Genomic DNA, 17,294 nt, shown 5'->3' with positions numbered 1-17,294 from the left:
CACCACCCTTGCACCACCCTTGCACCGTCCTTGCAATGCCATTTATATCTTACTTCTAAAAACTTCTCATTACTAGGACAAGACCTTTTTTCACCCTAATACCACGGCTTGAAACCAATCCTGGGCTTGGAAGCCTGTTTTCCCTGAGTCTTGCAAAGGTAATTTGTGTCTTGAAGGCCGAGGGCAGCTCTGTTTCAGTGCCAGCCCCAGGGATTTACCCATGCCAGGGCAGGTCTGAGGCTGGCAGCTAGTGGCCGCATTCAGCTCCTTGTCTTTGGGCGGTCGGGGGCATCCTCAGCTTTCCAAAGAGTTAGCTTAAAATGATCTGGGTGTGATACAAAATCTATTCTAACCATTATCTCTACGAAGGGAAGCTAAATCACTGGGGAATAATGATTGCAGCGATGAAGGAGACGGAAACTTTTAGTCTTTTTCTAGGTATATACTTTAATCAGCACACACATGCAGCATAGCAAAGGAAGCTCTCTTGCTTCCCCTTTGTCAAGCAATTCTATACAGCTCTCTTGTTCCTGAACTATAAAGCCAAGCAGGATGTTTTACATTCTTCTCTGGCACACACACAGTTGTGACTGTTTTCAGTCATGTCTTTTCTCACACACACTCCCAGATGGTTTTCCAGCCTGGCCTTCTCATGCACTCAAGATTCATTCTCCTGTGTGGCTTGTTTAGAACACCTGGTCTTTTATCATATTCATTCTTATATACTAACATCATCTTCATGCTTCTATTTTAATCTTGATCAATCTTCCGTAAGTTTGGCACCGCTCCCACAACAATCACAATGGCTTAAATGTGATAAACCAAAGAATAATTTACAATTAAGGAGCAGGCTGCAGATAGGACTGGTATGATCAGTACCAAAAGTGAAGCCTGGCTCTGCCATCTCCTCCACAGTGAGGGAAGCGATCAAGACAAGGCTGGTCAGTACTTACTGCTGAATGCTGAAGGTTTGGGTACATATGAGGAAGAAATTGTGCCTTAGAGGGGACGAAAGTTCTTTTCTTTCCTGTTTGCAGATAGTAGGCTGGAAATACTAAACCCTTTTCCCTTTTATGCAACCTTGCTCCGCAGGTCCTGCTGCCATCAACTGTCCTGGCTTGCACATGGTGAGTGGGCTACTTTTCCTGCCAGGACCTCACCAAGATAATCTGGGAATTAGGAATGAGGCTTGCTCATGTGGCAGAAAGTCTCCGTGTTGCCTTTTGCCATGGTTTTCTCTTTTTGGCAGGCAGGGTGCTGCGAAGAGTACCAATTCCCAGCTGCCTGGTTTCCATGAACATTTAGTTAATTTCTGGAATGATGTAACTGTTAATGTCGAAGATTAAAATGAACGATAACACTGGAGGCAGGTTTTTCCCAGTACTTCCTTCAGCTCTTGTAAGTGGAAGGAAGAACACTTTGCTGAAGGTGACTTGTCAGCTTTAGTGAAAGCGCCACATGTTTTACCAGCTCCTCTTTTTCTAATTATTTACAAAGTGGAAATATGGTTATAACCATGGTACAATACTCGAAATCTTCCAGGGGTGACACTAGAAATGTTTGGTTGTGGTGTCCAGATGTGATCGAATGTTTAAAATAACTTGGGGGGAAGAGGATGGCAGGAGGGTTTGCTCAAAACGCCCTGTTGTGTTGGCAGCTCCTGGGTTTGAGGGAGGAGCAAAAACCCTGGGAACATCAATTGCAATTTCCAGACTAATTAAACAGCATCATCATGGTTTAATATCCCAGATACACATTTAACAGCATTGAAGAAATGAGCTTACTTTACTTTTAGGTTCCTGAATTTCTGTCAGGTTTGCAGCCACACAATGCTCTTTGCAGAATGATGCAAAGGTTGAAGTCTGGCAGCATTTTGAAGAGTTAAATCATGCAGGCCGGTCACTGCCAGGGAAAGCATTGGAGAAATCTTTCTTTTCTGAAGTGGAAGATGGCAAAGGTTGAGGACTGAAAGCCCATCATTCCACCATGTCAGTGTCACACCTAGCTGCCCAGTTAAAGATAATTCATACTAATCATCAGGATGCCGAGGACATGAGCACGAGCCTGTGCCAGAGGTGGAGGGAGGACAGTGTCCTCCATCCAACCCAGGATGCTATTTTGTGTGTGAAAAAGGGATGAAAATGGGCCATCTCAGGCCACTAGTTCATCGTTCATCACCCCTTTGTCATTCTCGGCATGTTTTGATTTTGTTCTACCCTGTAGACAGAGACAAGGCATCAAACCCAGCAGCAAAATAAAATCTGCTATTTCTCTGCTTTTTTTCACTTCAACAGCTTTATCATCACTTCCCTGCCCTGCCTTCACCTGCCCCATGGTGATGTCGCTGCTTCTGTTCATGACATCAGGTGCTCCTTTCCCAGCAACAGAGCATCACTCTGAAACACAGCTGCGTACCCTCAGCTCCTCCCTAGTGCCCTTTGACTGACACGTACGGATGCAAGTAAGTGATTTTATGGCATATATTTAAGGAATATCATAGATTTATATTTGTAGTGAGTGTTCAGACCACCAGGGTTTTCATCAGCCAAAGATGAGGGTAGGGAGAAACTTTATCAGTATAATTTTTGGATGATTGCTGCAGCGCTGAGCTGGCCTTAGGAAGGTTTGCCTGGTCTGTGGTTAGAAATGCTGGCATGTGTTCCCAGCCTGGCGGGACCTGGGGGGGCTGTGGTGGTGTGTGTGTGCCTGCTGCGTCGGGGAAGATTTCAGCTGGAACCTGGAGCAAATCTTCTCAGTTTTGGTAGTTCCTTCGTTATTCCTAAATACTCAGCAGAATGTCTGAAATAATGGGAAAATTAAAACGTGTGGTGTCATTCGTGTAGCAGCGTGTGCTCGTCAGGCCACAGTCTTTTGCAGAGTACTTAGTTGAGTTTTGCTTGCATATTTAGATTATTCATTCATAGGTCCTGAAAATAATTACATCTGACAGACACTAACTGAAGCCAGATTGTGCAAAACTGTGAACTTCAGCCCGGTAAAGGGGTGTTTATCCTTCAGTGAGTTTCCCTGGCTGCTTCTGCACTGCTACCCCCTCCCTGCCCCGCCTCCCTGCCCCTCCTTGATATTCGTTAGCTAAGCCTCCTTAGGGAGTTTTGCCCCAGTGTGCCTCCAAACCCTTCCCAGGCCACAGCTGAGGAAAAGCGGGGGAAACACCAAAAAAACTCCAAACCAACCCCAAACTCCCACTATTTGCCAGACCCTGTCATCAAAAGGGGTTGGTGAGGAGGTGGCCTGGTGCCAAATCTTGCATTATTAGCAGAAAAATCTTCACTTCCACCTTCGGAAGCAAAATGCCTCCTGATACGTTTTGCCAGAGTTAAAGTTTAGGGATAAAAATGCAGAAATATGTGATTTTTAAATACGAGTTATTGCCAAACTGTGCCTGCGGGTGCCAGGATCTGGCTTGTGCCGCCTCCCAGCGTGGAGGATGTGGGACCATCCTGCACCGGGCACGGCCGGCTAAGGTCACTGGTACCCCTCGGCAGGGTGAAAACAAGCCAAAAACCTGCCCATTTGGGTTTCAGAGTGATGCCTAACCCCCAGGAGGGATAACCAGCTGTGAAATCTATCTGGTGGAGGAACAAGTAACCATGATGGAAGGACTGGAGCAGTGGAGGGTTGAGCATGCTGGAGGGACAAGTGAGTCCCTTGGCTGCTGGTTAAGGGGCTCGACTGACTCCTCTGATCGGTGAACCCTCTTGTTGGGGTGTCCCCTGGTCCAGTCCCCTGTCTTCCACCATCAGATAGCAGCAGGACATCGTTGTCATCATTATCATCATCATCCCTGGGGATGGGGAAGAAAAAGCAAAGCATGGTGTTTGGGATGGAGAGAGCAAGGAGCAGGTCCTGACCCCTGAGGGTAATGTGGAGTCTCTCTCTCTCTCCTCCTTTTTGCAGTTGACATGGGTGATGAAGACTGCCAGAGCCTAGATGTAATTTGGTAAGTAGCACCACACCAGGAGCCAGGCACTGTGGCTGCTCATCATCTCTCATGCTGTTTTGGGGAAGGCATAGGGGTGGGAAGGGGTTTCTGCCTCCCTCAGGCTGTAGGCGCATCCCCATCAATCACCCAGTGCCAGGCTGGCTTTCCCAGACCCGAAAACCACTGGAGGTGTGGTCCAAAAGGGTCTGCGAGTTTCCCAAACTCACAGACCCCTCCTGATTTATAGGTTTGTTTCCTGCCACAATGCTTGGAGGGCTCTGGTGTTCCCCAGGGCTGTGCTGGAGGAGGCTCTGAATAGCTTTATGCAGGGAAAGAACAGACTCAGTGTGTCCCATATTGCACTTGTCCCACTTATCATGTGAATAAATCCTGTCCCATTTATCAAGTGAATAAATCCCACCCCTCTGATGTTTTGATGACTGCTATGACTTTTTTATTTGCCCTTCAATCCTTGCTGGCCATCAGTGGCACCGGGCTGGGGATGCTCGTTAGCACGTCACCCAAATGATTATTTTAATTTTTGACAAACAGCCAATGCTAATTGTCCAAAGAGGTTTATTGTGATTATGAAACTGTTGGTAACTGGGGCTTCACGGAATTGAGTGGGGAAGGGGAATAAGGCAACGTTAATGACTCCAGCGAAGAAAACTGACCTATTTAGTAGCTTATCTCTGTAATGTAATAAGGTAGAAATTGGTGTTATCTTGGTAGTTATTGCACATAAGAGCACTCAACTGCATTAAACAGAAACACGTTTTCTGCCCCTGCCTTGCTGTGGGTTATGCATTGCATCCCTGAATGGTTTCATGTGTTGTTTTGCAGTGATCCTCAGGCCTTGAACAACTTTTTACATGGATCCAAAACAGTGAGCGACAGCTTGTTTCTATCCACCAAAACCTTGTAATGCAAACTTCCTTTTTTTCTTTTAATTTGTATATAATAAGTTTTTCTAAAGAAAGACACCCCTGGGTTCAGGATCCTTCATTTTTATGACCCCGGCCCAGTGCAATGGGCAGCTCTCAGACTGGTAGCTCCCACTGTTGCCTGTGTGGAGCAGCCAGATGGGGTTTTGGGGCACTTTGAGATGAAACGGGGTGCCAGCCAGCAGGGAACAGGGAGAGATGCTGCCCCACTGCTGCCCCTGACGAAAGCTCAGTGCTTTCTAGAGGCTGCCGGTCAGCACTGTGCTCCTTTCTTCCTTTTTTTTTTTTTTTTTTTCCTTTTTTTTTTTAATATTCTATCTAAAGAAAGTAAATAAAAACTTTTTAATTACAGATTGACAGTGATGATCTCCTGGACGCCACATGAGATGCAGACAGTGCCTTTTTTGAAGGTGCTGGGGTATCTATTTTTGTAATTTATGCTCGGGGAATATCAGCTTAGAAACCTTTCCTCTTTTTGTTTATTTGTTTGTTTGTTTCACAGGCTTGTTTTTAATCTGTTTCCCAGTGATTATTCCCCAAGATTTATCAAGAAATAGCTCAAACAGATTCCCCTAATATCTGGGGAGAAAACTTGCTTTCACATGCAGATACAAAGTCTGCTTTCAACAAAGATTTGAGGCTATAAAATCAGGTGAAGAAAGGCACAACCATGCTTTTGCACCTCAAAGGTTATAGAGATAATCTGGAAGAATGCTCAGAAAAGACGGTGAGAAAAAAAGGCCCTGTCCTCTCAGCCCTCCCTTAGGCCGGAGGGCTCCCTTTCCTTGCAGGCTGCTGCCACAGAGAAGGTAAAACGCATGGAAGTAGATTCTTAACATTCTCTTTTCTTCCCTTTTTTTCCCCCAAGAGCATGGGTTACTGTGCATGGAAAACATTCAAGCATGAAGGGCTGTCGTGGTTTAGACCCAGCCAGGAGCAGGGCACCACGCACCCGCTCGCTCACTCCTCCCCCTTGCGGCGGGGTGGGGAGGAGAGCCTGGAGAAAAAGGTAAAACCCCACGGATTGACATAAGAACAGTTTAATGGGACAACACAAAGAGAGAAGAAACAACGGTAACAAAATACTAATGAAATCATATATACAGTGAGTGACACGAACCACAATGGCTCACCACCTGGGCCGCCCTCAGCACCGGGCTGTGCCGACCTTCCCGCCACTTCCCCTTACATAACTGAGCATGACGTCAGCATGGTACTGAATGAATACTTCGGTTTGGCTGTTCCGGCTGCGCCCCCTACCAGCTTCTTGTGAAAATTAGCTGTATTCTAGCCAAAACCAGGACAAAGGCTCTTTTTCTTCCCTCCTTTTTTTTCCCCATCTATTTCAATATTCATTCTAATGAGATTCTTGATTTTTTAAACCTTTTTTATCTCCATTGCACTTTATTTTTTTCCAAAAGACTCTGGGTAAAGCTGGTGATGCTTTAGAACGAACACATTTCTCTCGGAGTTGAGGTTTACTTTGATTTTGACTTTTATTTTTGAACTTCCTGGTGGGCCTGTGTTCTAGGAAACACGACAGTGCAGAGCCAGTGGGGGTCCAAGGTTCAGCTGCATGTCACTTTTCCCCCTTATTTCCTTATTTCTGTGGTTCTTCCCAGCACAGCCTTTGCTTGCCCAGGGCCACCTATAGTTCTCCTACAGCACTGGTAAATGCTCTCCACGCTTAGCAAATGGAGGCGAGGGCCTTATTGTCCTGCTCCCCTTGGCGGTGGCTCACAAAAGCTATTAGCTGTTGACTTGAAGCCTTCTCCTTGTGCTCAAGCTCAAAGCCTTCTTCTTTCTTCTTCCCCCCTGACCAGCAATCTCCCAGCTGCACGTACAAGAGTCCTCTGGCAACCATCTGAGCACCAAGCAGAGCCAGCCTGTTGTGTCAGAAATTCAGTTTGCATGCAGGGATATGGTTAAAGAGATTTGGCTTGGTTGTAGGGATTTAGCTTGAATATTGAAACCATGTACTGCTAGTACACAGGTGACAGAGGCTTGGCTGACTATACCTAAAAAGTAGGCACAGTTTATCATGTCCATCAAACCACAATCCCCTGATCAAGGACCAAAGCAAGAAACAAAGAGAAGAAAGAAAGGAGTTGATGAAGTTCTGGAAGATATCCCAAGATAAGAGCAAACTGTTGGGAACACGATAGGCTGGACCATACGCATGGTGTCCTTAAAAGAACCTTGACCATACGTGGTCAATTTGAGGAGTGGTCGGCGCCCTCGAATGACCACCAGAGACTATATGCACACATCAAGCCTCAACCATGATTCAGCATAATGCAAATTAGCTTTGAATACATATTAGCTAGATGATTAATCTCTATTTATGAATTTATGTTTTGGAACATAAATGTGACCAATACGTGTGCTCAGATGTCCTTGATTTGTGGGTTGATTCCACCAAGCACCTGGGCCTGAATAAAAGCAGTATCTCTGACTGTGTGGAAATGGCTTATTGCACACTGAGTAAAGAACCTGCTTTCAGGACAATGAGCCCACCACCAGCGTGGACCTTGACTTTCTAGAAGATGATATCCTGGGGTCGCCATCCAGTAGTGCAGAACTTGGACCAGCCCTGTGACATCCTCCAGCAGGGCTTGCAGTGGCCAGTATCACTGAGCAGACCTTGGTGGCAGAGACTGAGCTGGACCCGGACTCTTTCCAGCTTCCCACTCTCCAGCCAGTGGTGCAGACGGCCACCGATGGCACCCCGCAGGTCCTCTCCGGTGGAGCTGACCTGATTGGGCTGCAGCAACCCAGTGTCCTGACGCACCAAGCCCCGGTGCAGCAGTCAGTAGGAGCACATGTCATCAACAGGGCCACCAGTGTTCAGATTTTCCTCCAAGTCAGCCTGGGGAATGCCACCATCCAGCCCATCTCCAACCTTCAAGGCTTGCCCAACGGCAGCCCCAGCGGGATGTTGGGAACTGGGCCAATGCAGGTGGTTGGGCAGCAGGTGATGGCCATCAACCAGTCAGCGCAGTAGATCATCATAAAGCAGGATCAGCCCTCCCAAGTGGCTACTGTGCTGGTTGGCAGCTACATCACCCAGACAGAGCCTGAACAGCAGCAGGCCACTCTTGCCTCAATGGGGGTCTCTCCGTAGAATGCCAGTCTCGTCATCTAGAAGAACCTGCCGATGGTGGCCACACTGAATGGGAACTCCATGTTCAGGAGTGTGTCTGGGACTCAAGGCTCCCAGCAGCTCACTGTCACCTCCAACTTGAGCAGCTCCTTGGTGCAGACCCAAAACATCACCGTTCGCAGGATGCCCACCACGTTTCAGCCCAAATCTGCCAGAGTCCTCCAGCAGAAGCTCTACCAGATCACCCCCAAGCCCTTCAGACCCAACAACACCACTGTGCAGCAGGAGAAGGCCCAGCAGAACCTGACTTTCATGGCTGGCAAACCCAGGCAGAATGTGGTGCTCTCAGGCTTCCCCAAAGGGCTTCCAGGCAACGTTTTAAAGCAGCTGCTGCCACAGAAGCAAGCCCTCAGCAAGCCCATGAGCATCCACTACCTGAATCAGGGAAGCAGCATCATCGTCCCTGCTCAGCACATCCTACAGGCCATGCTGCAGGGCCTGAACCAGTTCCTCCTCTCTGGGCAGCTGGCGGGTGCCTCTGCCATGCAGATATCCCAGCAGCTCTCTGCCCTGCAGGCCAACATGGGAGGGCAGATCCTGACCACCTCCCAACCCAGCGGGCAAGCCTGTATCATAATTAGCCAAGGATCAGGTGGACAGCTAATAACCAATCAAGCCTTGCTGGCCCAGATCCTCACCAACCAGAACATCGCCAGCCAGCTGAACCTGGGCCAGGTTCTCACCTCGCAGAATGCCCACGGCACTGGTCACATTCTCTCGGCTCCCATTGAGCCCCAGCCCGGCCAGGTGGGTCAACCATCTCTCTTCCAGATGCCCGTTTTGCTGGCAGGCAGCTTGACCACACAGAGACAACCCTCCATGGCCACTTCACTGGGCCAAACAGGCCAGATGGTGATCCACGTGGTGACACTACCCAACCAGGTGGCCATGCTCAATGCCACCGAGAACCTCGGCCAACCGATGAACAGCCAAGCCTCTGCCACTATCAGAAGCCAAAGCGCTGGCCTCATCCAGCCACAGCCTGCTTTGGGTGCCAGCTTGCTGCCTGCCACCAACCAGTCCTCCATCCTCACTATCCAAACCACCTCCCAGCTGCCTGATTCGCTCCAGCTCAACATGCTGCTGCTGCCACCTCTGCTGCCCGCCCTGAAGCCTGTCACTTCCCAGCCCAGCCCCAGCTTGGCTTCCAGCCCAGAGAAGATCATCCTGGGGCAGGCAGCTACCAGAGCTGTCATCAACCAGGACTCCACACAGATGTTCTTACAGCAGGCAAGCAGAGCCCCTCTCTTGGCGCCTGTGGGATTTGGAGACCGATGCCAAGCATAGTGGGCTGCAATGAGCCCCACTTTTGGGCTTGCTTTGCATGCCGTACATGCTAGAAGCACTCCAGTGTTGCTTTAATTCTTAACATGTTGTCTTCCCACCGGAGGGCTGTTCCCTTCTTCAGTGGGTGTTTAAATTTCAAGTTGGAAGAAGGGATGAGCAGGGCTCAGAGTACGTGTGGGGAAGTGCCATCTCATTTGGAAGGAGGAGCTGGGGATGGGTCTGTCCAGGTCACCAAAGCCACCGCTGCGGCACAGAGGGGTCGGCACGGACCTGGTGTCTGCCTTATCCCCATGCTCTGCGGGTGGCTCGGCATCAAGCTCAGCCAGTGGCATCAGCCCTGCTTTCCCACTTGGGGTTTTCAACCTGTGTTAGCTTGAGTCAGATAATTGGGTGGCTCTTGAAGCAACAGCATCAATATGCAGTATCTTGTCAAGACGGAATGCATTGGGACCTTGACCTGTGTAGGAGGTCAAGGTCGGTCCAGCAAGGGCTGCCAGTGTCTTATCTTGCTTATATTGGGAAAGGGTTTGGTGACATTTTAGATGCCAGATTTGAACCATTGTGAGTTTTCTTTGTTCTTAAACTCCTATTCATACAGGCGGGTGCTGGTTCAGAATCCCCCAAAGTCCCTGAATTGTCAGAGGAAGGAATAGGAAGAGCACAAGTGCTCTCGATTATTTGTTGTTGTTATTTCAGGAGCAGGCAGTTTTAAAACTGTCACAGAACCGCAGAATCACAGAATCACAGAATTTTAGGGATTTGGAAGGGACCTCAAAAGATCATCTAGTCCAACCCCCCTGCCAGAGCCGGACCATCTAGAGTAGATCACACAAGAACGCATTCAGGCAGGTTTTGAATGTCTCCAGAGAAGGAGACTCCACAACCTCTCTGGGCAGCCTGTTCCAGTGCTCTGTCACCCTCACAGTGAAAAAGTTTTTCCTTATGTTAATGTGGAACCTCCTATGCTCCAGCTTGCACCTGTTGCCCCTTGTCCTGTCATTGAACATCACTGAGAAAAGCTTGGCTCCATCCTCCTGACACTCGCCCTTTACGTATTTATAAACATTAATGAGATCATCCCTCAGTCTCCTCCAAGCTAACGAGATCCAGCTCCCTCAGCCTTTCATCAGAAGGGAGATGTTCCATCCCCTTAATCATCTTTGTGGCTCTGCACTGGACTCTTTCAAGCAGTTCCCTGTCCTTCTTGAACTGAGGGGCCCAGAACTGGGCACAATATTCCAGATGTGGTCTCACCAGGGCAGAGTAGAGGGGGAGGAGAACCTCTCTCGACATACTGACTACACCCCTTCTAATCCACCCCAGGATGCCATTGGCCTTCTTGGCCACGAGGGCACATTGCTGGCTCATGGTCATCCTGCTGTCCACCAGGACCCCCAGGGCCCTTTCCCCTAAGCTATTCTCAAACAGCTCAGTCCCCAACATACACTGGTACATGGGGTTCTTCTTTCCCAGATGCAAGACTCTACACTTGCCCTTGTTGTAATTCATTAAATTTCTTCCCACCCAGCTCTCCAGCCTGTCCAGGTTTCTCTGAATGACAGCACAGCCTTCTGGTGTGTCAGCCACTCCTCCCAGTTTGCATCATCAGCAAACTTGCTGACAGTGCATTGTGTTCCCTTGTCCAGGTCATTGATGAATATATTGAATAGTACTGACGCCTGAGGGACTCCACTAGATACAGGCCTCTAACTAGACTCTGTCCCATTGACCACAACTCTGACTTCTTTCATTCAACCAATTCACAATCCACCTCACTACCCAATCATCCAGACTACACTTCCTCAGTTTTGGCATAACTCATAGCACGGATACATCTTTCTAGGTATTTGAGCTTGGTGTTGACACTCGCCTCCCGGTATTTCAGTGTCATTAAAACCAGGCGTCCACCATTGTGATGGCGCAGGGGATTCTCCTGAGTGTCACGGTAGCGCCTTTTGCCTACCTCAACCTACAATCACACTAAATATTGCTGCAGTTGCGTTATTGGACACAACATGTCCCCTGAAAAGTCCCCAGAGCAAGCTGTTTTCTGCACCTGCACACTTCTGCCTTTCCTGTCAGGCACACAAGATGTGGTGCCGGCATCCAGGGGGCCAGACCAGTCTTAGTTTTCTCTTCGGCAGCCACCTTGCTGATGAAGTCGGTGTCATGGCACTGGGATGCATGCATCGAGAGGCCGGTGAAGGAGAAGGACCTGTAAACCTCCAGTTTTCTTCACTGGATCGACACGTAGCTGACAAAAGGGCGCTGTGGGTTTTGCTTTCGGAGCAAAGAAACCAGGTTTGCTCCACTCACCTTGGTGGAAAGCAGAGGGGGGAAAAAGTGCTCTGAGCAGGGCAGGATGCTCCCTCCTGGACCCAGCACCTCGGTCCCCATAATTAAGTGGAATCTGGTAAATTATCGCTGCCGCCATCACACCCCTGCCACTGGGCCAGCTGTTTTGGGGGGGCTTTCAGCTCTTACACCGCAAAACCACAACTTGCAGCCCTGGACATACAGGATGGGGGGGCTGCAGGAGTCCACTCTCTGCCAGGAGGTGGGGGTGCCACCTGGCTCTCCTCCCTCCTGCCAGCCACCCCACCATCTGTCTCCCCTCCGAGCTCCGGCTTGCTCCCCCTTGCTTGCCTGCAGGTCCTCACTAACCCTGAAAGCTGCTGCTGTGCTGTGTTGCTTTTTTTTCTCCTCTAACTCACTCGTGTAAGCCACTGCCTGGTATGTTTGTGTCCCTGCTGGAGGCTTCGTTACCAGAATTTTAATAAAAATTCTTTTTTTTTTTCCCCAATTCTTTATATTTCCATAGCAATTGGGAGTTACAAAGTACTAAAATTGCTATTAATCAGAGGGATACTTTGAGAGCACAGTTCTTGGGGTAAATCCCCAGAAATTTAAATAGATGCTGAGCTGGTGCTCACAGAAGCAATTAGGGCAGTCCACATTAACACCATCCTCATTAGCCTGGCTCTGCAAAGCCAATGCCCAGGGGATCCCCTTCCTCAGTGGCAGCCTCACACTTGCATCGTCTGTGGTGGGAAAGGAGGGCAGGATATGTCCAAGCATTGCTCCAGCCAGTCCTGGGGGCGGTGGTAAGGTTTTTCTGGAGGGAAGAAAACTAGAAAAAGCTTCTTCCTTCAGGCTCACGGGGAGCCTGGATGGTCTGGGCACCCTAGCCATGGCATGGATCTGCTTTTGTAAGTCCTAGGAACACTAGGGTAGATGCCCTCCTGCAATTTTACCTTATCCTGACCCTGAAAATGCTTTTAAAAGCAACACTGGGGCTGTGGCAAGCCTGATGGCAGCACAACCAAGCCCTCCAGCATCCCCAGTGTGGGCCAGGGCCTGCCCTGGGGGAGGTTAGGGAGGTTGATAGGGCAGAGCAGCCTAGAGCAGGAGCTCATTTTCACAGGGCCTCGCTATGGCAGGAGGCAGAGATGCTCTACCAGTGGTGCTTGTGTTTGGACAGAGCTGAGAAATCCCCCTATGGGCATCTTTGAGAGCAAAACTCCTTCCTTGAGCTTTGACTAACTCTTTCGTTCTCTGTTTCAGTTGCCTGCAGGGCAGCACAAGCTCCCTGGCGCCTCCCTGTCCCCTTCAATACCTCAGCCTCCCCTGGGGGACAGCCCGCAGCTCCTGGCCACACACCTTTCCCAAATGCAATCCCCCCACCCTCTTGCCATACAGCAGCTGGTTCAGGTGAGGAAGGCTTTTTCACCATTTTCCACTTTATTTCGAAGATTTCCACCTTGAGAGTAAATAAATCTGTCAGTGTTCCCCTTTGTTTTATCAAAAAGAATTAATTTCCAAAACTTTTTTTTTCCACTTTTAAAGTGCTGTGAAGCTCTAAAGATGATACAAAATTAATCATTTCCACCGATATTCATGAAACTTTTGGGGAGGGGGCCTTCATCATTCCTCCTCTTTAAGAGAATCGATTACTTAGTGATGATTTAACGGGATGTCAGGGCTGTTGGTGTGGATTTCTGGAAGTACAAACTAGAATAATTCTATTTTTCTGCAAAAATACACCTTAGACTTGGGAGTTTATGCTCTTCCCAGGGATATATAAACCAATTTATATATCCTATCTAAATATAAGCGTAGTCAAAATACACCAAAAACCATCAAAGGGAGCAGAAGTCTTCCTCTGTACTTAAAATCCGTGGTGATCCTTGCTTTTTCCTTTTGCTCCTTCCCCTTATTCTAAACAAATTCAATCAGTTTTCTTTCTTCCTGGAGCAGTTGCCAGTCTCTGCAATTTCTCTCCTGTACCTCCATTCACTTGAGGGGCGGATGATAGTTTCCTCCCGAGGGAGGAGGATAGATTCCCCCTGAGAGAGGACGATGTTTCTCCCCATGAGGGGATGACACTTCCCCTGGTGCGGCAGCCCCTCTCACCCCTGTCCCTTATCCTCCCACAGTATGACAGCAACTTGCTCTGAAGAAAGCCCAGCCAGGAAGCTTGATGAGTGCGTCAGCGGTGTCAATAACACACCAGAGAATGACTCGCTGCTGCAGCTCCCTTCATTACCTTCATTTCCATGGCCCTTCGTCCCCATGATGCTGTTAACAGGTAATTTGGCATATCAAACCCCTTCCCCCAGCAGTTTTCCCTCCTCTCCTTCCATCCAGTTTCCTGGAGCAGCTGCACAAGCACCAGAGCACAGTGCTGTATCCAGACTACAAGACATCACTCCGCTCCTTTGACAATGCCTTGCAGCAGCTCCTGCCCTACCACATCTACCAGGGGGTGCTGCTCTCTGCTCAAGACTACCGAAGGGTGAGTCTCCCCTGGGGTCAGCACGTGGCTCCTGCTAGAATGGGAGGATTTCCAAAAAAACTGGGGGTTTTAGAACTAAAAAAAAAATAAAATCGAGAAAGTCCACTGAAAAAGTTTATTATTAAGAGCCACCGAGCCCGCATCTGCATTGGCCTCGTGACACAAACTGTCACTTTCTCCCCATCCTCCTCTTCCTTGCAGTGGATGAAGAGTTCGAAGTGGTGTCTACTAAGCCACTAAAGCACAGGCAAGCCATGTTGAACATGCACCACCTGCTGCTCTTGGAGGAGTCTCGGGTGAGTCCGGCATGTCCTACCTTCTCCACTCTACCCAGTGACTGTGTTACAGTGGCAGTGTCTAACTGCAGCCACTCTTCCTCCCCTCTCCTCTTCTGCAGAGTCAGTCCTTCTGCTGAGATGGTTGTGATCAACCACATGTTTATCCAGGAAGAAAAGACCATGTTAGTGGTCAACAAGCAGTTGACAAAGGAGAATCCAGGTGGGAGACAAGTTCTTTCTGTGATTTGCCCACCTTTTTGAAACAGATCCTTGGCACTGGATGTTTTCCTCCTCTTTGGAGGGAGGTCTCTGTGCCCTGCACTGTGTAGGGCAGTGTCAGCCTCTTCCATGGTGGATTTGGGGGAAAAGCTGTTGAAAATGAGAGCAAGCGTTACCCACTGCCACCTGTGCTCTTCTCCGCTCTTTCCTCCATGGTCTCGGTGGCCAAAGTCTTAATTTAATGCAAAGCACGTGCCGGGCTCAGGCCCTCAACAAATTCCTCTTTGTTTCTGGATGCTCTGGAGGTTCTTGATCAATGGTTTGTGCTATTTGTATATTAAGTTTGTGTTGTTATCTCATCTTTCAAGACAATAACAGATGAACTCTGTAAGCTTTCCAAGGGAAGACGGGCCAAGAGGCATAAGAGGTGGGAAAAATTACATCGCAGCATGAGCAGGCAAATTTGCCAAATATTTATTTTGCAAGAATATTATTATAATTATTTTTTTATTATTTAAACAAACATTTTAATAAAAGCACCTGACGTGCTGTTTTCCCTTCCAGACAAGTACACCTCCTCGTTCACCTGCTCACAGAGCCTCTCCTTCTCTTCAGTGGCCCTGGCCTCTGTCTCCAGTGTGGCGCTAGCCCCTGACATCTGGAAGGTGCCCTGCACCCAGCTGCTCCCCCACATCCACCCGACCAAGCTGGTGACCAAGCACAGCAGGTGTTCCCCATCAGTAACCTGGGCCACGGCTTCCCCCTTCCTGGACAGGGACAAGGATACTTTGCCCTCCAGGAGCAACCCCCGCATCAAAACCTATGAGGCACGCAGTTGCATTGGCCTCAAGTTGAAGATCAAGCAGGAGGCCAGGCTCAGCAAAGTGTTCCACAACACTGCCCTGGACCCTGTCCACCCTGTCATCACCGTCGCCATCACCACTGGGCAGATGAATGGCACAATTGACCACGTTGCCTGGGCTTCTGCTGAGAAGAAACCCATTGTCACCTTGTGAAGAAATGCTAGGCTTGTAAGGTCATTATGCCCTGGACAGAGCAAGGACGAGAGCTGAGCAACTTGTTCATCTGGCAAAAAAACAGCAAAAGGATAAGATTGCTGGTATCTGCTTCTATCTTCTACCTTGTAAGGGAAGATAACAGCTGAAAGAGGGAGCCTTGCAGAGGCAAAATGGCTCTGTTTTGGCTAAAGAGTGCAGAAAAACTGTTTCAGCCAAAACTCTGAAGGCTACGATGCCCTGGAGTGAAACTTCTGCTTAATTACCTAGAAAATTAGCATTACAGTTAACACCCGTGCTTAATTCTATACATATATGACTATGTCCCTCAAATCTCCACCTGAATCATGCTATATGCAACCCGTGGGAGGGGAAACAAGAAGAGCATCTACAGGAAGAGATACTCCCCGTGTTGTAATTTTAGCGTTTCCACAATTTCCACTCGCCAGAGTTGGAAGACAATAAACCTATGGTTTTGAGGGTGAGGCAACATTCCACTGGCAAAATCACCTTCATCCAGGACCTGTTGGAGCAGGAGATTCCAAGGAGTCGTATCGGACCTGAACCCACCAATTCCTTTGTGGCCATCATGCACAAGGAGACGGAGGGGATTGTCTCGGGCAATACCCTCATCAATCAACTTTGCATTTTCCCCTGTTGAATTTCATGAGATTCTCCTCAGTCCAATTCTCCAGCCTGTCCAGAACCCCCTGAAAGGCAGTGTATCAGCCACTCCTCCCAGTTTTGTACATCAGCAAACTTGCTGAGGATACACTTTGTCCCTTCATCCAGGTCATTGATGAATATATTGAACAAGACCAGACACAGTACTGACCCCTGGAGAAATATCCATTCTAATTTTTAGGTGATTTTTTTCTCTATTCTTCGGTCCATAACTCTGCTTTGTTCTCTGATTTAAGACAAATCAGACTAACACCTGCAATATTTCAAATGTTCAAAACACTTCTTGAGGGAATTTCTTTAGGAATAATCAAATAAGTTCAAAAAGCCAGAATGAGAATTTTTAGCTCGTCCTCAGGGAACTGCACATAGACACAGTCACGTAAAATCATCTTACTTCTCAGAAAGAAATTTTTTTTGGCCTAGCTTTAGAACTAATTAACCTGAAGCAAGGCTTAGTTACACCACATTCCCAAATTCTGTCTGAAAAAGGCAACAAATTTTATATATGCAATATCTAATTAAACAAAACAAATTATGACAAAAAAAGTTAGAAGAGTGAGAGTGCAATTTCTGTTCCTAAACTAGACGTATATTTTGACCTAAAGATATATACTTGTATATACATTTAGTTTATGTGGTGGTTTGGTGTCTGGCTGGGTTTTGGTAGGGGTTTTGGTAGTGGTGGAGGGGGATTTTCCTGGCTGCTCATATCCTGCTGGCACCCAGAGCAATGCCAAGGCACCAGGGGGTATGGGCACGCATGTTCGGTACATGCTGTTGTATTTTGTAGTCGGGTTCAGTCTGGGGGAAAAAAACCCACAGGTCTTAAGAATGTTCACCTGACAACAGAAATAAGTCACTGTTTAAAGACAGAGGAGGTAAACCATGGCTACATTTTGGCAAGATTCAGTTTCCACGAGCCTCGACGTTCCACGAGTTTATTTTTACAGGACTCCTCAGTCTCC

At 48.3% G+C, this 17,294-nt stretch overlaps 1 protein-coding gene across 1 annotated transcript; it reads left to right on the top strand.

Moving 5' to 3' along the window:
- The first annotated feature begins 3,923 nt into the window (after window positions 1–3,923).
- Window positions 3,924–15,645, top strand: BICRA (BRD4 interacting chromatin remodeling complex associated protein). The gene is given in 11 exon segments (XM_086480104.1): window positions 3,924–3,961; window positions 4,787–4,829; window positions 5,240–5,305; window positions 6,722–6,778; window positions 7,400–7,464; window positions 7,466–7,506; window positions 7,509–9,336; window positions 13,985–14,136; window positions 14,334–14,432; window positions 14,532–14,630; window positions 15,194–15,645. Coding segments are annotated over 11 exon segments (2,940 nt in total).
- Window positions 15,646–17,294: the final 1,649 nt, after the last annotated feature.

This window comes from Leptosomus discolor, chromosome Z (assembly GCF_034619465.1).
Source record: "Leptosomus discolor isolate bLepDis1 chromosome Z, bLepDis1.hap2, whole genome shotgun sequence".
Lineage (NCBI taxonomy): Eukaryota > Metazoa > Chordata > Aves > Leptosomiformes > Leptosomidae > Leptosomus > Leptosomus discolor.
The sequence above is the reverse complement of the archived record's forward strand: the minus strand, read 5'-3'. Positions and strand labels throughout refer to the sequence as shown.